Below are 26,612 nucleotides of genomic sequence, written 5' to 3'. Positions count from 1 at the left end.
GCCCTGAAATCAATCAGTTATACAGCATCCTTACTGACATCTCTGCAGCCCTCCAGAGCCTTCTGTGGTGATAGTGTCATATTTTGTTTTCACAAATATTCATATTTGTGTTGACACTTTTTCCTGAGGGTGAGTGTACATGATAAATGAGCTGCCGCTGTAAATGCAGTAAGTATGTTTGTGGGAGGGCAAAAGAAATGAAGGCAATGCACTGAAAGAATTCTTGAAGCTCTGAAGAGAAATGAGAAAACGCTCAGCCTGGTGTGGATTCAGGTGAGTTCTCGTCCGCAGGAACGTGCAGGTCCCTTCATGCAGTCTCTGAGGAGATTTTTGAAATGTCAGTCCTGACAACCTCAACAAATGTGGGCATACAAACATATTTTCATGATTTGGAGAACCCCGGAGGCACAAACCCCATTTCAACTTTTTGATCTCAACTGCTGTGAGGAGACTTCGAAATGACCGCGATCTAATAATAAATGGTATCCGTGTAGAGCTTTGGGAATATAAAAGCATCTGAATTTGAATCCATGTACCTAATAACAAACTTTTTTTTATTAAAATTTTTTTTCTATATTTGGATGTTTCTTTACCTATACACTTTTTGTCCTTGAAGAATTCTTGACAAAATAACCACCAAAAACACTTTTCAAACACTTCCTTCGTTTGTTTCGTCTACTAACAATTTTCGACTTCAGGCACTTTTATGTTCCAAAGATTGATTATTTTTTAAATTAACAGATTACAAAATGTAATTTTTTTGGGGGGTAGTGGGTATAAAAGTAACCTTATTTATGAACTATGTATATAAATAAGTTACATAAAAGTGAAACATTTATAAACTGTTTACTAGGCCTTTATTACTTATTTGTGCAAATGCCCTAAGAGAATATATTTAACTTTTGTCACAAATTTGCAATTATTTACTATAAAAGTCCAAACAGAATAAATCATTAAAAAAAATTTTAAAAAAATAAACATAAACATACAATTTGATTTTTTTTTTAAATATACATACTCAATATACGTACATACACACACACACACACACACGCACACATATTATACAGGACAGCTTTTCCTGGTTGAGTCTATTCTACTCTATTCTGTATATGACACTCACAAGCAACAATCCAGAATGTCCATTCAAATCACAATCAGCCTAACAGAGAGAAGCTACAGAGGGCACTGATGGAACTGCAGTGGCTAAATCATCTGCTCTCGAGCTGTTTGATTCATCACTGCTCTGCTTGGGGGATGTGGACTCTGCTCGCACCAACAAGCCATGTCAAAACAAAGCCTAAGCCATCAAGAAACCATCATGTGTTATGATATTATATTTTTTATTCATATCTAGTGCTGGGTATATTTCTTACAAATTGTAGTCTATTACTGATTACAAATGACATGATGAAAATTGTCGTCAGTAATGCAATTTAGATCACTCATATTAGATAATTTATTCTGACTACTTTTGGATTACTTTTAGATTACTTATGAACTAAATTTTTACTTTAGATACATCTGCATGCTTATGTGTTGATAAATGATGGAAAAATTCACATTAAATCTCAGGGGGACTTAAAGTAAGTAATTTTGGTCAGATGGTTTGACTGACCAAAAAAATTGGGAATCCCTGCATCATAAAATCATACAATATGTAATCATGTTATCCATAAAAAAGTAACTGTAATCCGATTATGAGAATTTTAAAATGTAAGAGAATCTAATTACAAATGACATGTAATCAGTTACTACCCAGCACTGTTCATTTCAGTTTTTACACATTTGTCCCTTAGTTTAGCCTCATTTTCATCACACCAACAATTCTGTCATTAATAAAGTGTAAACTGCACAAAATTAATGTCTTGCAAATTTTACATTGTAAGCAGACAAAGAAAATAAACTAGTGAGAGTATGAAAATCTACAGGATCAAAAATAACCACGTACACAAGTTTACTTAACTAAATGGGTACATTCTACAGACTTCAATTGTTTTATATAGAACTAGTTCTATAGTAAAAACTATCATCTCACCCACACCCCAATTCCTGCCAGAAAATGTTGGTACAATATATGCTATTGTATTTTTCTCTCTTAGCTTTGCTTCTCTCATTGTGTATATTGTATTTTTTTGTAACTGTATTCAATAACACTGATTATGTACTCATGCTGCTTACAAATGCAGCCCAAGTCTATTCTTTAACATGAATTTAAAGCAGCCTTTTGGGTTTTTGTAAGCCAACGACTGGGGTCAAAACGTACAGTTCATCTCTGAATTATGGGAAAACCAAATTAGCAAAATATATTCTGGAGAGCAGCTTCTGCTGCACCGTGTCAGAGGAAATAGCTGACTCATCATTGTAGAATAATTCCTAAATAGAAAAATGACTTGGCTCAGCAGAGCAGCTGGGTTTTGGGCCAGTCGCTGGCTGGCTGGCTCTACAAAAGATCATTGACACTTCAATCACACCACTGAGAAGGTGCTGAAATGGCCTTGTGCTAATCATCAGTGCACGCTCATGTAAAACTGTAATCATATGATCAATTTAAGCATAATCATCATGTGCTCTGCAAATAGTGGTGCTTCAGAGAACCTGCAAGGGCGAGGAAGAGGACGCCACTCGCCATCTCTGCTCCTCACACTCACACTGACATGTCATTCGGCCCTGCGGTGGGCTCCGTTCTCAGGCTTGTATTAATTCACTGCACTTAATGTGCGACTGAGCTAAGCATTCTGAGCAATTAGAGCTTGAAGTGTTGTGCAAATTTACTCTCAGGAAGGAAGGACTGTGTAAAGAGACCTTTAAATGCAAAGGTGTCCTATACACATCATGATAACTTATCAGTACATTCCCAATTCTAGACATTTTTGTAAAGCGCAAATTAAACTCCTGATAAGAAATTCCACTCGAGCTTCCATTTACTCATTTTTGTTGCAAACCCTTATGACAGATGTCAAAATGGACCAGCAATAGCCAACAATTCACTGTATGGGTCAAAATGATTAATTTACCAAAAATCATTAGGATATTAAGTAAAGATCATGTTCCATGAAGATATTTTGTAAACTTCTGGCCTAAATGAATCAACTTGCTGACTCTAGTTGCAGTGGTTAACAGCTCACTGGAAAAAAAGATCAAACAATATGACTTCAGAAGACTAAATATATACAATGACAAAAAAAAAAAATATACTTTTTCAGTAAACTACTGGTAAATTTCACAGTTAATTACAAGGAAATGGCAAGTAACATTGAATTAAATATGAAATAGCAGAAAGACTGAAAGACTCGCAAAACTCATTCCAATAATCTTTATTTATTATCCTTAAGTATGAGTAAATTGTCATTCACAGAATGTCATTTCCGGACAAACTATTCCATAAAGCACAAGTACAGTAATAGTGGTTTGGTGCTGGAAAGCTTTAACCCATCTTCAATCCGAAAAAACTAGAAATCCTGATCCTGCTACAACAGCTGTTAATTAGCACACTTAATTACAAGCTTAGCCCTGTCTGACAGGAATGTGATCCATCCAGCGCTAAAGTAATTAAACGATACAGCAACGATTCACTGGTGCCTTCTAGACTATGGAGAGAAGCCAATGTTAAAAAGATTCCCTTTCCAGAAGCTTTAAATTTAGTCTGTTCATTATTCTCTTACAAAGCAGAGAACGAATGACATACAGTATGTGGAAAAATTTCGATTTGAATAATACGGCTTGGAAAATGCTGCATCATTTTAATAATGAAACACTTCTATCATGCTGCCCCTTTGTGTAGTACTTCAAACTGACCTGGCTATTAAATTGCCTGTTGCTGTTAAGGTCAGTCTATAAAATTATATGACAGCTTTTGACGTCTATAACAATGGACTGAGTATCTAATATCATTGCCATCCAGACAAGACCACATTATACGTCTATTTCCCAACAAGACACAAAATGGACACTAAGCCACAGCCATCTAAGATCGAAAACTAAGTTGATTGTTGGGTAATCCATCATGACCCATTTAACAGCTAATTGGCCACATTCGCTCATTATGACTGCAGATTCAATGGTCTTAGTCAACAGATCTCCAAAATATTGTTCTTCATTTCTGCAACCGATTTGAGAAGGAATCTTTGATAAGAGTTGCAGGAATTGGATATATATTTTTGATGACAATAAAAGGGAATCTAATCATGCCTAACCAGCCATTCAACCTGCCATGATCCTGCACATAGCCTGAGATACACAGAAGTGGGGCGGGTGCAGGTTGGACCATTGAAAGGTCACTGCACTGATATGGAGGGTAATGAGGCACCACTAGGACATGGGGGCAGCTAAGAATTTTCATTCCCCAAAAGACACATGATAGATAGTTACATGCGGATGCACCACACACAGGACCTTGAGTTTGACACGAGGCTTCTTTGACCCCATTAGATCACTATATGTTAATCAGCAGCTACTCGCACACACACAGACATAAACACACATAATGGCTACAAACATGATATTATACTTAAGCAATCACACAAGGAAGAGTGCACAGCTCAAGACCTCAAGCCATTGGAAAATTTAACATTTGGCCAGCTGTTTGGGATGGGAAATTATTTATTTAACCAAATATATATATATATATATCATTTTTTTCTAAATTCTTTGATAAAAAAAGAAAAAAAAAGAAAAAAGAAAACTTTTCAAGAGCCCTTTCTTCATCTGGGGCCCTGCTAATCAGTACTGCTTTTACCCCCAGTCCAACGCCCCTGGGTGGGCGATATCTCGATATTTAAAATATATCGATATATTTTTTAAACTCAATATAGATTTTGACATATAGTATATATCGATATATTGTTTATATTTAATTCTGATTCCGCCACTTTGCTTGTTTGCCTTCTCTGTGCTGGGCTTGCCCCCGATCGCTCGCCCCCCGCCTCCTTGATTTTGTTCCCCCTCCCCTCGCATGTTGTCTCATATTGAACATGTCATAAAAAGTTACTGACCGCAGCATATTGGTTGTTACGTAACTTTTTTTTTGTGTTCAAAGTATACAAAATGTATATAATAAGCGAGTACACCATGAATCCATTTTCCAAACCGTGTTTTTAGCCTGTCCTGAATCACTAGGGTACACCTATAATAAGTGTTTATATTCGGACTATTTTAGATTGCTTCCGGGGTACCGCGGCGGAGTAACCCAGTACCTTTGTGATTCTTCATAGACATAAACAGAGAGAAGTAGCTCCGGCTACAATGTTCTTCCGCAACACGCAAGCAGTTCTGTTTATTAAACGCTAGAGCGTCAAAATTTACCGACTGCAGCTTTAATGTAGTTTTTTATTTTGTAACTGTTGCTGTATTTTGTATGCATCTTAACTCAAGCTTAGTGCTTTACTGTCAAATCTGTATAAACAACAAACAAGAAATGAACATGAAATGTTATTAGTAACTGCACTTATTAATGCAAAACAATAGTAATTTTATTATTAAATTATCTTTATCTTGAATATAGGTAATTGACAAAATGTAAAGCTTGTTATTGGATTTCCCATATTTTCCTCTTCCTCTCTCATTCCCTCTTGGTCCACCTGCATTTATTTGTTTGTATTTAGAGTTGCTTCCTTGGTGAATCCTGGAATGCAGACTTGTAAAATACATTTGAGACTTTTAGCAACTTTATCGAACTCCTATCTTTGCTTGTGCCAGCAGTCATTACGACTGGTGTATCAGTCCAAATATGCATTAGATTAATGGTGTAGATATGTTAGAGAGAACAGGGGCTCTTGATCAGGGTGTGGGGCTGTCAGAATGCAAAGGACTGTTTATATGCGTGCCAGTTTACTATAATTTTGGGTCAAACTTTCCCAGACAAGCGAGCAAAATAAGACATAACCTTTTTTGGAGGACATTTGGGATTTCCTAGTTTCACAAAAACAAATATTAAACAATATTAAATAAAATAATTGTAATTTAATAAAACAATAAACTGCAGATAAATTGCATACTGAAAATTAAATCAGTGAATAATGGTTAATTTGTATAATATTATAATATTTTTTGAGCTTGACCTGCAAGATATTTTAAAGAAAAGGTCCTATGTTTTTTTTTTTTTTTTTTTAATATCTCTTTTGTAGTTGTAATGTAGCTTCAATGTAACCTTTTACAAAAAGGAGTTGCACCATTACAGCTCGTACCTGCTAAAAACCTTCTGTTTTGGTTCTGATTATCATCTTTATCGTGCTGAAATCATGCATTCTACACCATATAAACACCATTTAAACTTCTGATATATAGTTTTCTGAGTGCACACGTAAAGTAGCTATCACAGCATGTGAAACTAAATTTAAGTTCACATTCACACACAAGTTTACGTTAAAAACACACATGAGTTACCAAAACAGCCGGTTATGTCTGTGAAGGTAAACAGCTGGGAAATAAATTGCATGTTTATTTTAGGTCTGTGTGGCAGCAGCAATATACTGTACAGTAAATAAGTCAATAATCCATTGCTGTCTTGTCTGCTCTGAGGCTGGGACTTTTAAACAGAGTTCTATTCTCGTCTGTGCAGCCAAAGACAGAATAGTTAGCATGTTTTGCTCAAACTTTCGCCATGGCATTAGAACCGGTACACCATTGTGGCTTGTAAAATCAAAATGACGGCGCGTTGTTAGAAACATGCAGATTAAGGGGCGGTCATATTATAAAGAGATCCCTTTTTAATGTCAATAGGGGAGTGAAATCAGACGCGCTCGGATGCTTGCAGAAAAAGTCTTACCAAAGCAAAGTGACTGGGTTAATCTTTTCACGATTCCTTGGTTGGAAGATGCACCGGGGACCTGATTATAGCACTTTAAACCTGGAAAAGTCAGATTTTTATGACATTACAGTAGACATATTTTGGTTTACACACTGTATTGTTTTATCAGTTAGTCATGTTAGCACTCGGCTAACGTGTCCACCATGTTTTTTTTGTTAAATGGTTACAGTTTAGCAGCTAATCTTTAGCTGTGGGCACACTTCGTTTGCATAAGTGTTAAACAAGTGTTAAAGTGTTAAACAAAATGTTTTTATGTCATTATTTTAAGAAAGGATTGGAGTGCTTTACAGTATTATTGCTTTATCCAAAGGTGCATGCTAGGGCTGCCAGGTTGTCTCAACAAAACCCAATCATGTTTTGAGGGTGTCCTATGTTAGAAATCTCATTCTGAGGTATAAATTAAAGTTTTTTTTTGTTATGGTTCCCCTGGTAAATTCACATTTCAGATGCTAACTATGACGTTATTGGGGTCGTTTCAACCAGCAGACATCAAAACTACCGCAGACTTAGAAACACAGATGGTAGCGCTCGCTAACTTGCTCAAGCACTCCTCTTTTGTGCCAATCAGAAACAGGCTTGACCAGCTGACCAATCAGAGCAGAGTAGGCTTATGGAAGAAAGGGGTTTGCAGACATTTCACTTCAGAACAAACCGTTTTGAAGTTATGGACATATTACTATGTATAAATGTATATTCTGGGAAAGTTACTATGTTTTCTGACCTTAGATGCATTTAAACACAATATTAGGACACTTAAAAAAAAAGGTTAGTTTAGGTTAGATTGTAAGGTTGGTTTAGAGTTAGGGGACAGTAAATATCTTTAGGTCAGTGTAAAAACAATGTCATTGGAAGGTCCATCATGGACAAAGAAGAAAAAAAAAACCTCTCTTTTTGCACTTAATCGATTTAATTTCCAAAAAGTAGAGTGCATTCATTTACATATTCATAACTTTTAGTTCAATTGGCATTTATATATTTATATGTATTGTAATTTCCTTTTGCCTTGCCTCTAAAAAGTTTTTTCAGCTGTAATATATTGTGTACATTTCAAAATACACCCCCCATCCCACACCCACACAAACACGCACAGAGACATTGTGGTAATTAAGGCTTTCAGATTTGTGGAATTAGCCATTTTCAACATACTGTGCTAAACGGAGTCTCCCCTGAGAGGCGGTGATTGTGAATTATAACACTTCTTTCTAAAATGCTGTTTCATCATAAACTCAAAAAAAAAAAAAAGCCCTTAAGTGAGAGGCATATTTTTTCATGACAATCATGTCAAAACAAAAATGTGATACCATTTAAATGTGTGAGGTGCTTTTGCTCTAATGTTCTCACTGTGCTCTGTAATTTCCCCACAAAGTGACACATGGAGAGACTTTTCATTGATTGCATTTATCTAATCTCAAACTACCTAACTGAAAAGAATCTAAAGACATATAAAAGAAAATATCTTTTTCAGATCCTGCCTAAGAGACTATAAAGGCATTGATGGCAAAATGTACTTCCATGTATAGGATTGTCTGAAAGGTTATTTTATTGTCTTTTATTGCTAGAACTTTCCCTCGTGACTTTAAGCCCCATGAAATTAATTTATTCCAGTTTATGCACATGCTTGAGCAGTAAGGAGCAACTCTATGCCGGCAAGTGAAAGCTTGCGGCTTACTGAAGTAACACCTGTCATTACCCTACAGAAGCATGCATCCAATTAGCTGTATTTTCAATAAATCTGTAGCTAAGGATCAGACAGGTCAAGTTCTGTAAACAGCACAATTTAATTGCAAAAAGAAGATGTGCTTCTGCTTCAGAAACGAGAAGGTCTTATTGTCTTTCAAGGTAAGACTGGTTTGAGGAAAACCCCTACTGTGGCTTTTTAAATTTGGGGCACTTTGGAACAACGCTGTATAAGGTAATTTAAAGACAGGTCAACTTCTTAGACTTTTCTTCAGTGTAGTTAGACTTTTCTTAGTTTACTTCTGTTCCAAAATATAACTCAGAGTAGGTGCTAATAGTCCCAGCCATATAATGTCTGTGCTGGCAGCTCAAGCTTTTTTATAAAAGTAGATTTTTTTTTTTTCACATTTTTTTTTTTTTTTTATAAATGTGTAAACGTGTAAACAACAACAAAAAATACACTAAACAATATACTTATTTGTTTGTTTAAACATTTATTTAAAAAAAAAAAAATCTACGAATTATTATAAAATCTATGCTAATTATTTTAGACTCACTGAATGCACATATTTACACAATTACAGACTAGGAACAAAATGTTACACAAGTGCAACCAAGTATTACCCAATCTAACTCTTTAAAATCCCATTCCATTTTGTCTACATCCTGCATGCTTGTCCTCTAGAGTTAAGGCAGTTCTCTTCCTCTTTTGTCTTCCTGGGCTTATAGAGACATCCTCCAGCTGTCTACATCCTCCAGCTCACCCTAGTGAAGAATAAGCAAGCTGTTGCCTCCTGTCACTTTTGAGGATGAACCTCATTGTCTACTATTGGCTGGCAGCACAAAGTGAAGCCATGTGACAATCACTCCTGGGAAATTACATGTTCGCTGCCAAATGTTTGTGCAAATCTTTTGATGGGAGAGGTGAGACGTAGGTGGCACCAATACAACTGATAAGAAAAAGCCAAGTTTTGTCAAACTATAATCCATCCCACTAGCAATAACAGGCTGGAACATATAATTCCACAGTTTGGCATTCATTTAAAAAGTACAACCATACACTTTTAGAAACAAAAAAGGTACAAAAGCTTTTTAAAAAAGGACCATTTTAAAAGCTACTAATATGTACTTTTAAATTACTAATATGCACTCTTTAGGGGCAAATAATGGATAAAAGTGCACCATTTTAAACAGTACTGCCCCAGTGACAGCTTTGTAACTTTTTTTGTAAAACTGCATTTAACAAACACTGCAAACCAGGCAAGAAAAACATGACGAAAATAGCATTTATAGAGATTTTAAAAATGTCAGTGATACTGCGAGAAACAGCGATACTGTGTGTGGGCTACACTTCTGAGAATTCTCCACATGTTGGAGGTCATAGAAAACTGGAAATAAAACATAGAAAAACCGCTCAGAAACCCCTCGGCTCTGTTGACTGTGCCTCTCCACTGCTATTATTACATCTCACGTAGCTGTCACAGCCATCACAAACCTCAGATGTCTCTTCAGCTCTTCCTTTCATTCTGTCTTTCCTCCTTACACTTCCTATCTCCTCTCTCACGCACCCATTTCTGCTCTACCAAAATCAAGCTCGACTTGTCTGACATGTCCAGAGACTGATAGGCATTCAAATAAACTGTCAAAAGATGAAAGGAAAAAAAGTGTGACATGCCATGAGGCAATTACTGTCGAAGCACAATATGGAACCCCTAGAAAAGGCATGTGTTTGTACATTGTGTATTTTCCTCAAAATGTGTTAATCTGCTAGCGAGACCTTTAATTTGAGATGGTTCCCACATTCAAGTGTCAATATCTTGATGTGATAACTCACTGATGGGTTTGAAGTGATCATCATACAGGCTCTATAGGAGGACCCTTGAGCAGAATCAAACCTTGCAAACTACAACTCTAGGATTAGATACATGCAGCAGTGGGGAAATAAACAAGAAAGAAAAAAAGAAAGGAAGGAAGGAAAAAAAAAAGCCTCTGGCACAGGCTGGGCACCTGCTATTGTTCTCGGAGTTGCTAGATCGATCGTTTTACAAAACCCTCATTTACATCAGTGCCTTATTAGTGCTTTGCTTTTCACTGGCTTGATGTGCTTCTGTTTTCGGGTGCCAGATTTCCTTTTGATGTGTTGTGGCATGAAATTTTATTTCCATGTCTCTCTGCCCTTGAAATCAAAAACAGTTAATTCTTCATCAAAAGGCAAAAGGCCCAAGGGATACATCTTTTTTTCTTTATAATACTATAGGCTTTCATAAGCATGTTTATAACAAGAAGGATTGTGCAGCATTCAAAATCGAATTAAGAATGCCTTTTAAACTCTAAATTTGATCTGATTTTGTATGAACGTGACAATTAGCATGCAGAATAGAGTGGGGGAACTATGACGTCACTTTGTATGCGGATCGGGTGTTAGCATCGCACTGGTTCCCTTGACAAAAAGCCAATGGGATTTTTCCATAGGCTTCTGGATTATCAAAACAAAATAAGCTTTCTGTTCATCATAGGTCATGAAACTTACATGTTTTTTTCCATCGTGATATTCTTCACAAAATAATATAGCTTTTATGAATTTTGAAGCCAAAGTAAAGTGGCAGAACTTAAAAGCTAAAATAGGGCTCACACAATCACATTTTAGATGGATACACAAACTATTATTTTATCCTTGCTTCTACAAGATCCTCAATCTATATGTTTTTTTAACAGCTGCTTGTGGTTGTAAACATTTAACATTAAAGAGGCTTTAAGCACTATGCATCATTAAAGTTTAACTTTCACCATTACTAAGCCGATAAATGTGATGTTTACATGGATTAATCATATGAGTTTACCGTTTTTTCATTGAACAAACGTCTTCCATCTGAAGACTTGTGTTGTATTTTGGGGCAAAGCAAAAATAGATAAATAATAATTGTTGAACAACAAAATAAAATGCGGTAAACTATTAATTTGTTATTCTACAAAAAAAAAAAAAAAAAAAAAAAAATTCACCAAACCACTGGGCTTGACAGAACTCCCTGAGAAATTGTGTGACCTACATAAATACTAACCAGTCAAAATGTCTAATTCACATTACTCGATAGCTCTGTAAGCTAACATTAAACTTTCAGACAGTAACATGCTCAAACAAGTATTGTCAAAAACGTCTGAATACTGAGCAGAAACTAGGCTACTCTGTGACAAGCCAACATGAAACTTTATACACCAGTTTTTACAACTGCATTCAAGGATCTTGTCCTTAAAGAGTCATTTTGTTTTCTGACATGTTGTGACACCATAGCATGTCTCGATGATAAGTTGACATGCAGAATTCGGGTGCGTTTCATTATTGAAATGTGTCTAACAAAATGCTACCCCATTTTAAATAAGTTCTAAACTCAACCATCTGTCTCACCTTACTCAAAATAGTCATGAAAAGCAATATCTTAAAACATTACAACTTGCATTTCAAATCAGACACTACCTTCAGATTCTGTTAGAGCTCATAGTTTCTGTTTATTTATTAATTTATTTAAAAGATGCAAAACAGTATTAACATATTTTCATCAGTTTTAATTTCTGTCACTGGTATCACCATACATAGTTAATAGTCAGGCAATGATTGTTTCCTAATCTCCAACCATTTGCAATTGGTCAAGTAAACAGCAAGTCCCACCTCAAAACGTATGCCATTGGCTGTGCCACTGTTGCTATGTTGGGCTGGTCAGGATTCTCAAACAAACCAAAATCTGGACAGCACCACATTGTTTACATGGTTCAGTGAATCAACCTAAATGTGCTTATTTATAGTTATCCATTTATAGTTTTTTCTACATTGAGCTGGGACAGGAGACACCATTTTAAAACACGTTTACTAATTAAAAACGAGTAAAGTTAATTTTGCAAATACTCTCCTCATCAGACATTTGTCAAACAACCCCCCCACAAGCACACCATTGGCTGAGCCACTGTTGCTATGTCAGTCTGGTCGTAATTCTCAGACAAAGAGAGTAATGTTTTGAAGGCACCATTGTTTACACTTATCAAGTGAATTAACAAAAAATGTTACTTACAGATGTCTTTTGATATTAAACTGGAATGGGATGAAGTTTATTAACATTTCAAGTGTTTAAAAATGGCATACTTCACTTTTATGATCTACTATGGAAATGGTGCTATGAAACCCGATGCTGAGAGTAATTTCCTAAACCGGTAATGGCACAGGATAAAAAAAGATGAATGGTATGCTGAATTGGCTCGGTTCATGCATTGAATTCGGGGGACCCTCATCCTTGCTGAATGACAAAATGACAATTAAAAGTGATGAGTCAAATGAATGAATATTGAACATGGACATTTTGGGATGGCAGCCATGTATAGTATTCTCCATAAAAATGGATGAAGTGGAATTCCTCAGGAATAATAAATAAAAGAAAACAGTGAATTAATTTTTGATGTCTTTTGTCTCAGTAAAGCATTTGAGTGTTATCATCATGAACAGTCAAACCCTCGTATGAACAGATATAGCTATAAGTTAATCCGTTTTCCATCTTTTTTTTTTCTGACAAGGTTTTTATAATGGTGATGATGGTGTCTGAAAGTATGAATAGGAAAATAATAAATAAATCATGCAATCCATTTTTAATCCATTCAGGCATTGAAAAGCTTTGGTTAAAAAAAGTATGGTCTGAATGAGATAAATGTTAATATATACAATAGATGGGGCTTTGGTTATACTGTATGCTCTCATGTATCCTACTTTAGCCGTGTTTTCTGAGATTCATTTATTATCTTTATTCATCAATTGGTTTTGGAAATCTGCAATGCAATTATGTTCAAAGGGCCAATAATGAAGCAGAATTCAATTAATCATTCCACCATAAGATGGAGATGATGAGAGAATTTTGTTAAATAACATAACTCAAATGACGCATGGAGTCCTTCATTTCTCAACCACCTCATACACAAGTGTTTGTTGTGAGAACAAGGGTCTATAAAACAGTCAATTTAAAACAGGGTATGTTGAATTTTGAACAAGCTAGAGACTGAAAAGCATAGGACTTTCTCCCTCTTTAAATACAGAAGACTACATTAACGGCACCTATAGGGACAGGCAATATATCTGACATCTCTCATGATGTTGCTTCAATTATGCATGAGCGTGGTGAAAAAATTTAAATGTAGTTCTATAAACAGGATCTGCAATTCTTTGTCCTCCATGCCAAACAGGAGATAAGCACCATTCAGCTCAGTAAATATTCATCACTGTGCTTGTTGTTTCTGTGGATAGGATTAGGCACAGCATATTAACTGGCCCTTGGGGTAAATGGACGATCAAGGCGGATGGGTTTGCAGACATCTCTGATCGTCTTATTTCAAATATACAAAGAGATGGGAGGTGGTTTAAATGCAACAACAACAACAAATAAAATTACAATTAAAATCATGATATACTGTATAAATAAACATATAAATAGATTAATTATGAATATAATTTCTTAATACTGTACAGTGCTGCCCATTAATATTGGCACCCTTAGTAAATGGTGGCTGTAAAAATCAATCTCCATTGTTTATCCTTTTGATCTTTCATTTGATCTTTCAAATTACAAAATTCAAAACTTTCACTGAAGTAAAACATAGGAAAGTGATGTAAACTCACATTATGAAATAAATGTTTTTTTCTAGTTCACGTAAGCCATAGTTATTGGCACCCAATTATTGCAAAGTCCTTCCTCAAGATCTCTTCCTCCTCACTGTGCATTAGGACGATATAGACACACATCATCTTCCAGGCAGATTTGTAACATCTTTAGTTGATAGGAACTTCTTATTGCCCTTATGCTGGAAATGGATTTTCAATGCTTTAGCTTCTGGCTTACAGCCACTTTATATTTTGTGAAGCTCAACAATATTGTTCTCCACATCAGAACTATATTCTTTGGTTTTACTCTTTGTGACAGATGATTAAGAGAATTTGGCCTTTGCATTCCTCATATTTATAATTCTGTGGAACAGGAAGTCATGGCTGGACAATTTCATGTTCATAATCACCCTGGTGTGCTAAACATTTAATATGAATAGGAATATAATTCAGAGATATTTGTATTCAATGAAAGGTTAGAATTTTGTCAATGTTTTGAATGAGTCGCCTTTGCTCATATTAACCAAGGGTGTCAATATTAGTGTGCGGCACTGTATGTAAGCAATATAATGTTGACTTATTGATCAAACCAGACTGAATTTCATTATACGTGTTTGCTAATTTATTCTTTATCACCTTAATTCAGACTGTGCTTCATCAATTATACAATACCTTTCATAGTACTGCTTCATATTATAACGCATTAAACCTATGCAGGCGCATTATCATGAATAATATACACAATGAACCAAGCTAATCGTGCTATCAATTTGTTTTCAAGACATATTTTATTTAAAGACTCATTTGTAGAGCAAATAAAGAAAAGAACAAAAATGCTGTACAATTACTTTTAGCCTGAAGCACACAACACATATTTGTGTATTTTAATATTGTATGCAATTTTTGAATCTCTAAAAGCAGAGTTTAAATATTTAATGATGCATTCATGAGAACTATGTTTTGGTGCAGTGAATTATGTCTGAGTTCCCATATGAAAAAAAAAAAAAAGATTAATAATAATAATTTAAGCAAGCACATGCTATTCCTATTCGTGTAGAATTAAGAATCACATTGCAAATCACATACACAGAAATAACAGTTAACAAACTGTACCTGTAATCAAACCAACAGTTTTCGATAGCATCCAACTTACACAAATGAACAAAAACTCCCCTCTGTGTTTAAAACCAAGCAAGTAGGAGCAAAGCCATTAATAAAACTTGTGAATAACCTTTCAAGAGCTTCACAAACTGAGTAAAGTGGGCAGGTGAAACTCTGACAGGTGAACATTTCTGGAGTGGACAGCCCAGACAAGCCAGGCATTAAAGTGTCAGAACATTGCTGTACCAAACTATCATTCAATGTATAGGAGCACAAAGGCTCCTTCAGATAGAATCTAGCATTAATAGCTTGGCTGTCTTTTAATTTTACACAGTTCAGAAGACATGGTTAAAATTGTTTGCTTGATAAAGGCCAGGGATGTTTTGTACCGTTTGGCAAAATAATGATAGCTACAGGAATAGAAAAGACGACTTCTGGTAATTTGAGTCAATGATTTACTAATAAAGAAAGAGGGCAAATTCCAGTCGGAAATGAGCATCCAAAAAGCAGAGGCCTTGATGTGTGTATTTTGGAGGGAGCAGGAAATTTGTATTTCATAATGAGGATTTTTGGAAAGCATTGGACAAACAGAGCAAAAATGGTAGTTGAGTTGCTGTCTATATAGGGTCAGAAAGCTCTCATATTTTACCAATAATTTGTGTTTGGAAGATGAACGAAGGGTCTTATGTGTTTGGAATAAAATGAGGGTGAGTAAATAATGACAGAAATTTTCATTTTTGGATGAACTATCCCTTAAAAGCATTTAAGTGTAACAACCTGAACTCCCAGGATAAAGCACTTTTTACTTTTTACTTTTTACTAAGGAGATGTCCGCACTGCTCTTTTAGCTGATTCATACCACAAGCTATCAAATGGTGAGCTCATTTGGCATTAAGCCTTGGAATGAGGTGACATTTCAGGGCTTTTTCCTAGACATCCACTTCCATTTAGCATCTAAGAGGTCTAGAGCTTGCATCAGCATTGTTCCAACCCTACAGTGGGGCCAGTGTCCAAGACAAGACAGTGTGACAGGTGCAAAAAAATAAAAACACCACCAAAATTTGTACATCCCAATACCTAAAAGGCTTAATTTTTGTGCAGAGTGAGAGAAAGAGCACACAATGTGTTCATCCAGGAGACACACTCAGTCTGTGAAGATTACCTTAGAGAAGCGATCAAAGAACTGTCAGGCTACTCTGTGTGTCTAATATTAACATTCCTAAATATATTGTCTGTCTGTCACTGAAGTCTTACTTAAAAATAGATCAAATGACAGTTGAGGCTCTTTTCCTTTTCTTTTCGAACGGGACTGTGAATAATTCATGGCTCTGTCCAAACAAAACCACAACGATAGTCACATTAAAGACCTGACAAACAGTTTCCACTGCACAGGTTTAACAAATACTTTCTGTGGTATTAATAAAAAAAGTTTTGATTTGTTTTACAGACAAATCTATTCTATGCCTGATCCTAAAGCAACTCTTTGTTGCACGTCTTTGGTGAAATGAAATTACGAGGGCAAGAGGGTAAAGTAATACCTTAATTGGCATAAAACTGTTATCGTAACCACTAAACATGGCAGTGGGAGCAAAAACTGAGGGAGTAATTATCACTTCACTCTTTAAATTATGATGGATGTATCATAGGCTGCCTGCACTGATGTGAAGAAAAACACCAAAGGCAGTGAACGTCTGTGGCATATGGCGCAGCAGCCTGTGTAATAAGTCAATGAGGTCTTTAAGAGGTCTGTGTGATAATGCTAGTTAGTAAGACTGCTATTTTTGCGAGTAGCAAATATTATATATGCCAAATCTATCTATCTATCTATCTATCTATCTATCTATCTATCTATCTATCTATCTATCTATCTATCTATCTCTCTATCTCTCTATCTCTCTATCTATCTATCTATCTATCTATCTATCTATCATGACCATTGGCATAGGTGGAGGGTAAACCAACTCCAGAGTAAGGCAACAGCCAGACATGGGTGCCATGTAGGCCAATAAAATATGTTTAATGGGACGGAATTTGTATTGAACCTGATTACAATTTTAATAAATCTTTAGACATTTATAAAATGTAAATAAATATCATTATAAACACTGAAGCTGTATACACTGTGAAATTAATCTCTTACTTACATTGTAAGCGCATCTAGCTTTGTTGTTGTTGATGAGAATTTGTGGAATTCACTCAGAGAACAAGAGCACTCTCAGCACTCAAAACTGATGAGTTTCAGCGATGACTCATCTGAATGGCTCTGATTGGCCATTGCATTCCTAAGCTCAATTGAATCATGTGTGATTGGTTAAAATGCGCAACACTTTAAAAATGTCTAAAATGAAATACAGTGCAACATGAGCAGATCTTGACACTGTCTGTTCATTTTCACTTTGTTAGCAACAGACGTAATATATTTAATTTGTTTGTGCAAGGGCATTTTGTACAATTTAGTGGCATTTGTGTCCTGAGTCCCCAAGGCCAGGGGAAGGCTAAGCCTTCCTCAGCCTTACACATGCTTCACCTATGACCATTCTATAAATATATTATACAGCCCACTATGGGCGTCTACTTGTAAAATGAACACATGTCCACAACAAACAGAAATACAAGCTTTAAAAAAATTGTTTTTCTTGGTTATGTCTTATCCTGCCTAGGGCACAAAGAGAGCCAGGACAGCCACTGGTGCCCCCTCACAAAAACAGGTGGATTAAATAGTAAAGCTGGCAAATAGTAAGCCAAGTTGTTGTAGAATGGCATCCCAGAAGAACATCAACATTGTGGCTTAGTAAAACTTTCAAAACTTTGCTTGTCAGTAACATGTCAGCTTATGGCTCAAATAATGGTTTGAAATCGGTGGCATCTATTTTACCAAATAGTAGACAGGAGGCTGAACAGAATTCGTGTGTATAAGTAAAGTGAGTCTTACAAAATTGTCTGCTTCAATCCAGTGGAGCAATTTAAGAGCCGATTTCCAAATACTTTTCACAGAAATGCCTGTGCTGTTCTAATGAACCCAATTGCAGCTTTGTTTGGTGCTGCTATTGGCACAGAAATGACACACTCCACAAATACATGTTGCTGAGCTGTCTCAAAAACTTACATCTCTCTTTGTGTCTTTCTTAGAGGGATGCTGAGAAACCTGAAAAAGTTGGTATCAACTTCTGGGCAATGGCTGATTCTGCACTAGAGTTCAACTTCAAACCATGCAAGTTCAAATTCTCTGGGTATCAGCTGTACTTTTGAACCCTTACTGAGCTCACTGCAGTAGTCTCCTCTGATGCAGGTATTCACCTCCTCTTCTGGCATGGCTCCCATCTCTGATCACCCCATACACTCTTTGCTGCACTCCATTGCTGTACTCATGTAATAAATGGCATTCGTCCATCACTTAAATGAGTTGCACATAGGAATTGAATTGAAGGGAATTACATACTGTCCTACAGACTGTGGCGAGATCTTTCAAACCACACCATAAATCAACATCATTATGGCTGCATGGTTTCAACTAACGGAATACAGATAGCATCTGCAGTGTGGTACCTTATATGAATTAGAGCATTTGTCTTTATATGAGAGTGGTTCTCAAAATTGTAAATGTTAAAATAAAAATCGTAGGGGTTAGCAATTAGCACAAAACAACTACCCATCTAAAATGAGTTAGATTGTTACTTTTAGCTAACAAAACCACACGAACCAGCTGCTCTCTAACAAATTGGACAAACTGTATTATAACATTAATAACCAATTCTAAACAATTAATGATCAAATATATCAATTATTATTAATTGATATCAATTATATAAAAAAACATAAACTACAACATATTTTCACTACAACAGCAGTACTGTATTTACAATATCTAGATTTATGAACGGGAAAAACTTTAATTAGCAGTATATTACACTGCTATAGACAATAGCATTAGCACATGAAAGTGTCAAGAAGCAAAAAACTGCAACAGATTAAACAGACTTCCATCACCCCATGAGTCCAGGAGCCAAATCCCTTCTACCCAGAAACAGTCTTTTATTATCTTTCAAGAGAACTTGAGAATGCTCCATAACCATGCATCACAGAATCTTATAAGGTTCTCCATAGAAGTGTTGTTACTATTCACTGAAACTATTACGATTTAAATAAATCTGGTCAACTGAGTAAAGATTACAACAACACCAAAAAAAAAAATTATTAGATGAAAATATAGTATTCAAAACTAAATGAAAATGAGAAATGTTGCCTTTGCAAGCTGAAGTACTAAAATTACAAAAATATATTTTTTTTTATATAAAAATGACAAAAGCACACAAAATGACAAAAAATATAAACTAATAAAAAAAAGTAATAATAAAATGTGCTATAATGTAAAATGTCCTTAAACGTTCTATAGTCTGTCAGATTGTCGAATCACCAGTGTTGGTGAAAAACAGGCTTCTAATTTTTTTTTCTTTTTTTTTTTTCAGACATGTCTTCATGGGCTTAAATTGTGCAGTTAGAGACAGATTCTCTTAACCAATCAAGGCAGCGCATAAGCAATCCCTGGCAAGAACATTGCATTTAAGAAGGGTGTGGGTGTCAGCTCCAATTTCGGCAGGGCTGCTCAAGTGGTGTGGGATTGATCAGGGATTTACGTCGTTAAGCAGGTGGTCCCTATGGTTGTCAAAGCCAGACAGGAAGGAGAAACTAGAAACACGAATGCTGCAGCCCACAGTGAGTTTGAACTCTTTAATAAAAAAAAGAGACCCTGTCAAAATTAAAGTCTAGCACATCAAAAGCCAGTCATTAAGGCTCATAGCCTCAGCGTTGAATTATCAGCATTTTAATACTCCCTGAGGAATTCCTTCCGACAGAGTATAATTTTAGCTATTCCACACGTGGCCTTGCTAAGTAGGATTGGTTTAGAAGCATAAGCACTAGTGAAGAAAGGTAAAGATCATTGGAAGCCAAAAATACTTACACGCAATGATCGATTTTGTTAATTAACTGACACACATTACAGAGTGACATTATTTGTTTATTTAAAAAAATTTTAATCTCGCTACATGGTTGACCTTTAAAGGCACCGGTTTCCAGCTGAGGTTTTGAGACTTGTTTACAGCGAAGGCATGCGATGATAAGAGGTAACTTCGTTCAGCTAATTCAAAGCTTGAAGCGAATCTGAAATTCTGTCTCTGACCTAAATGATGCCATTTTATAGCTGTGTGATTAACAGAGCTACATTCCCTCAACCGTGACAAGATGGCCATTTCACTTGGGTTTACCAGTTGGAATTCCTTGACCTCTGCAGAGGACAGAGCCCATTCACAAACCTTTATTGGCAGCCAAAATTTACTGGACCAAATAAGCCAACTCAATATGTTAATAAAACATGCAGAGAGCTCGTCTGGACGATTTCCAGATACAAAATGTTTTGCTTCTCAGTCTAAAAAAGCAGCATTGATTTTGCTGACTGCGTTAAGAGCTTTGTTTTCAAGATCTTGGCAGCTGCTCATATTCAAAAACAGAAAATCCTCAGGAATATGCGAAAAATGACAATTCTCTGAGGGTCTCACACTGTCTATTAAGATTATATATATATTTTTTTTACGATAAACAAGTCCAGTGGCGTTGTGCAGCATTAGATTGGGTGTTGACCGTATTGTTAATATCAGAGCTAAAAGTTTTCACCCTAACTATATAAAAAAATCTCTGTAACTGTCCTTTTTTGTTCTACTACCTGTGCAGCAGTGCTGTCATGACTATTTCACACCTTAAACCAGACTGACCAACTGTGCCAAAGACATCCAAGAATGGAGATATGCACAACCAAGCAATTTTGATAAAAAAAAAAAAAAAAAAAACTCTTGAAACCAAAGTTAGAAACAGCTGACAGAAACATTTATTTGCTTCAGTCAATTCCAAAATAACAAATTGCTGAAAAAGCAGTATGTGTATATATATATATATATATATATATATATATATATATGTTTGTTTATTATATATTTATTCCGAAAAATAGGAATACATTAAAATAATTCATAGTGAATATATACAAGCATTCAAATATAATCATGTTAGATAAATAATAATAATACTTAGGTTAACAAAAAAGTAAGTAAATAAATAATAAAAATAATTAATAAATAATCCAGAGTATCCATAATGCAATTACAAGTGGAAACGTAAAGTGCAAGTTGGCCACAAATATTCTTGAGAGCTTTTTATATCTCCACTTCTGCATTCCGAGATGCATACATTAGAGAATTTTAGCATAACATTGACATTTGCGGAAGCAGTATTTCTAAAGGTCCCCTGATTTAAGATTTAAAATTTTCCCCCCATTAATCTAAAATTAATGGTAACTGTAAATTGCCGGTCAAAAACAATTTCAGAGTTGCTTTTATGTTAAATTCTCCCATCTACTTATAGATACCATCTAACACAAAGATTCACTTTTTGTCAAGGTAACTTACAAGTAGAACATTAAGAATGCTCTTTGATGTTTTTATGAATATTCAATGACTAAATGCACCAATAGGAGAGACAAAACCCAAAATGCATTATAAAACATGCTTAATGAGGAATAAAAATCAGATCTATGCTACAGTACTCTATGCAATTCCTTAGTTAACAAAACATCCAATAATCAAAACATATCCACACATACAAGACATTAAAGCTTAAAGTTGTTCCCTTATGAAAGTGCCAGATGATAAGTGCAGCAAACACAGTGGTCTGCTCCTCCATACCCCACTGTATTCTGGGCCAGGTTGAGGCTCCACATTTTAGTACCTCAGGCTATTTTCTATTCAAGCACAGTTGGCTTTGCAATTTGTGTCCAACCAAAGCAAGCATGATCCAGACGCTGTCATTTCCCTCTTTCTATTAAAAACGCTGGAGCAGAAACCGACGCAGGCTGTCTATGGAGAGATTCTTATTTGAGAATGGTCATGGCTAATGCACATTATAATTGGTCTGAACATAGGACAATAAATCTTGATACCTTTGCAACAAACATAGAGTCCTGACTCATCTTTTCAGGGGAAAAACAACAGTGTGGGCAAGTAAAGTGAGCCGAATTATGATAGGGAATCAAAAACTGATTGAAAGAGTCAAATAAATGCAAAAGGACCCTTATGGTGGTTTAAATGAAAAGAATGGAAGATTGAAATAGAAAGAGAGGAAATAAACATGGAAATGTAAGAGCTGACAAGAGCAAAGATGTGATGTAGTTCTAATGTTCAAGAGATCTCAAAATGAAAGGCTCGATCTGTTGCGCCATTTCTAATCAAAATAACCTAGTACTTATATCCCACTATAGCCACTCGTCCATACATATTCACCCATACATGCACGCATATACGCACAAGCATCCGCAAGGACAAAAGATCACAGAAAAACATCAAAGACTCATGCAGGGAAACACACAAACACGCACACGCTTGCAGTGTATCGTTCATGCACGTCACACATAGAGATATTTCGCTGGTTGCTTACCTCTGCAGATGGGCACTGGGAAGTCCCATACAGCAGCATTGCCTGCATTGGTCACACAGGTGAGCTGAGGATGGCCGTCCAGCACGTAGCCGGTTACACAGCTGTAGCGGATCTTGTCGCCTACATTAAAGCGCGTCCCATACAGGATGCCTTTAGGTGGGACACCAGGGTTCCCACAAGAACTACTCTGCAATTCTGAAAAGGAAAATATCACTTTTAGAATATGTCATTCATATACTACTATAACAGTAAAAATAGTAATATTTTAATAGTAAAATCCCATATATATATATATATATATATATATATATATATATATATATATATATATATTTGTATTATATGTATATTTGGATCATGCTTGCTTTGGTTGGACACAAATATATATATATATATATATATATATATATATATATATATATATATATATATATATATATATATATATATATATATACATTTGAACAGTGCAAATTTTTATTTTATTTTATCATAGATGTATTTTGGCAATCTATTTCTCAGTGTTGGCTGAGACCAGTTATACACCATACATTCAAGAATGTAAACAAGTTTTTCCTTGCAATTCATAGTAAACAAAATTACTCTTGGCACTATTACCATGCCACACTGACAAGCCAAGGGCTACGGGAGCAAGAGCACAACATTTTATCTGAATTATTTGTTGTTTAATCGCCAATTCATGCTTTATGTCCTGGTTGGATCCAAACCAAGGGCACAGCGGTAGCACTCAGAAATTAATGTGGCCCAGGGACTAGTTTGGGAAATAAAGAGAGAGGTACACTGATTGCGCTGTTACACATGGCTTGGCGTCACACATCTTGCTAGTGGGAGGCCATGAATTCACTGCTGACTTTTAGAAGGTTTAGACAGACAACTCTAAGAGTTGTCTAGAGGCTTCTAGAGGTTGTTTATAGACCTTAAACCAGACTTCTTATTGTATCTTTATTTCTGAAGACAGAAAGGATTGCAAAAGCAAACCAGAGTGTATTGACCACAACTTAAATTATATAATAGCATTTTTTCTGGCTGATTTTATGAATGACTATTGATTAGGTCAAGAAAAGTAACAAACAGAGGATATATCGAGCAAGATTAATGACTTCATTACATCAAACAATACAGCAAGAACATTAATCACATAAAGGAAAAAATGAAGACTTACTTAAAAAGCTCTGACGCAAATATCATGTAAAAATACAAAAGCATAAAAAAAAAACATTTGGCCAAGAACTATGTTGAGATGCCATCCTTTAGTCACACAAAACACTTTCTAATTCTAACTACTAGAACAAATACTCATAATAATCTTTTACAAAAGACTGTTCCATTGTACAATGTTACCCTGCAATATGCCACTTAGCTTTTTTCCCCAGAGGCTTTGGTTTTGTTTAGTACTTTTGTAATTATTTATTAAGTAATCACAAATGCTTGGCAAAATATGGATTTCTAGCTAAAAGTCTTGCTCGTAATGATCTTTGGAGTTTCAAACATGTAAAATATAATCCATAGTGTGGCTAGGGTTTCTTAATGACCGACATAAATAACAAAGCGCCAATAATCTTTAAATAAACACATTAGACCCCTAGTTTTCCCTAATAATGAGCAACATTATGATTTTGATGCACTGGACTCCTGTAAAAAGTCATGCAGCAGAACAAAGTCATATCCATGGCCTTAGTTATTCACTTGGCAACTCCCTTTATTTAATATTCCTAATTACCTCTATCTCAGAGCAAGAGAAACGGGTTGAATTAAATGATGGACATCAACCGAACATGCCTCCTCCTTGTCAAAACAGTGGCCTCTGATCTCAGTATGTTATGGCTGGATAATTTAAAGACCATGATGGTGATTGTTGGAGTGTTATTTGCAAAATAAGAAGATCTTCTTTCTGCATGTTAATTGTTTCGGTTATAACCTGCTGACGCCCGATTAGCATTTAGGAAATTAAAGTGTCGGCAACAAGCATCCAACCGCCAACACCATGTTGGATGTGAAAAAGCGTCACATTGGAAGGATTAAATAAAAAAGGATAAATGTGATAATCTTGTGTCAGCAAAACAGGCATTCAAAGCCCTTGAGGGTTGTCAATTTTGCCATTTAGAGTGGTGATGGATAACTCGCGTTTGTCATTGAGGCCGATGGGAATATCAATGAAACGAAAATGAGAGATCCGGTACATCAGTAGAAAAGACAACAAAATCAGCCAACTGTCCATGCCATGCTTTGTCATTTTAAGTGAGTGTCTCTGTGCCGGTCATCAGGCATGAGAAGCCTGTATGCAGGGCCGGCGCAAGCTCAAATGCCACTCTAGGCAGAGCACGATCATGCCGCCCCAACCTCACACTCACAATTATGTATCCTTAAGATGCATGTAAACAAATTATTATTATTTTTTAATCTATAAAATTACACTCAAATAAAAACGTGTTTTTTTCCATACTGCAACGTGAAAAAAGTACACAATGCAACAATGTACACAGCTGCATATGATTTCTGTTTTATAATATATAGTGTACAGAATAAAACTAAACAGATGCACACAACTTTTTAGCTCATAAGTACTGGAGGTTTCGATTTTTTTCTTGACTGATACACACAAACACACATTCACACAACTAGCCTACATTTCAGAAGCGTGCGCGTCAGGCTTTCGCAGCGACAAACGCTTTGATTGCGTCCTCGAGTTCAACTTGTACTTTGGAAATCATTTTTAATCAGTTTAAGCTTTGAGAAACTGTGTTCTCCAGAGCTCACAGTGACGACGAGAGTGAGAAGCACTCTCAATGCTACAAAATTTTTTGGAAAAATTTATTCCATCCCTTTTTCACAGATGAATTTAAGCGCATCCAGTGGTTTAGATCCAGCAGCCAGGCGTCTGCCCAAAGCAGTCAGCCCATCAACGTCCCACGAGTCTCCATGAGTCAGGGCCTTTTCCAGTCTTAAGCAACCATGAAGTTGTATTCTCCTTTTTTTGAGAGATGCGATGTCATTTTAAAATCCAAATACGCACTCATGGTCTCGAAACAGTGAAAAGCGCTCTTACACGGAACGGAGGCGATGAATTTCAAATATGAGCCTTGTTTCTCATTTAAAAGCGATCGTCTTTTGTACTAATGACCAGATAGCCTAATTTTATTCATTTTGACATTTTTAATATACATTAAAGTATTTTGCACACATATACTAATAGAGCGCGGCCGGGCGGGAATTTTTATTCTAAATTTAAAGTGAATTTAAAATTATACTAATGGAGTGGGTTAAAAAAATGCTGTTTATATAAGTGCGATAATTGTAACCTAATGTAAAACAAACAAATTAATTAATAATTCTCTCTCTCTCTCTCTCGCTTTCGCTCTCTCGCCTTCCGTCTTTCTTGCCGCCCTGGCTGAGCTGCCGCCCTAGGCGGCTGCCTAGTTCGCCTATAGGCACGCACCGGCCCTGCCTGTATGGACTCTTTTTAAAAAGCATTCCAATGCATCCTTATTTCTTAATGTGCATGCCATATTGGGATCACATGATCAGTCTTGCAATTCGATAATTTTATTTATATTTATTAAATAAGTTAGAGCATTACAAATCATGAACAAATTTTTTTTTTACAGTTGGTTAATGATAATTTCAACATATACATTTTAAAATAAAAATAAGTGTACTATTTATAAACAGATTAATACATTCAATGGAAATCGAACGATAAAAAATAAAAATTTTATTAGTGTATAATAATTTATACTACTACTTCTTATAATGAATTCAACACACGTTGTATAATATATGTATATAAATTAAATCCCCAGAGGCACAAACGTATCACAGTTACTACTTATTTTGTCCATCCATAAACAAATTTAAAAATACTTTTATATTAAAACAGTAGTGCAAGCTGTC

General features: G+C 35.6%; 1 protein-coding gene across 6 annotated transcripts in view; it reads right to left on the bottom strand.

Moving 5' to 3' along the window:
- Positions 1–26,612, bottom strand: part of csmd3b (CUB and Sushi multiple domains 3b) — a 373,951-nt gene that overhangs the window by 220,885 nt on the left and 126,454 nt on the right. For all 6 annotated transcript variants that reach the window (XM_026288598.1, XM_026288599.1, XM_026288600.1 and 3 more), the window contains exon 4: positions 22,701–22,895. In XM_026288598.1, coding sequence (XP_026144383.1) covers positions 22,701–22,895 — 195 coding nt within the window. The remainder of the gene's footprint in view (positions 1–22,700; positions 22,896–26,612) is intronic.

The sequence above is a fragment of the Carassius auratus genome, chromosome 19 (assembly GCF_003368295.1).
Source record: "Carassius auratus strain Wakin chromosome 19, ASM336829v1, whole genome shotgun sequence".
Taxonomy (NCBI): domain Eukaryota; kingdom Metazoa; phylum Chordata; class Actinopteri; order Cypriniformes; family Cyprinidae; genus Carassius; species Carassius auratus.
The sequence above is the reverse complement of the archived record's forward strand: the minus strand, read 5'-3'. Positions and strand labels throughout refer to the sequence as shown.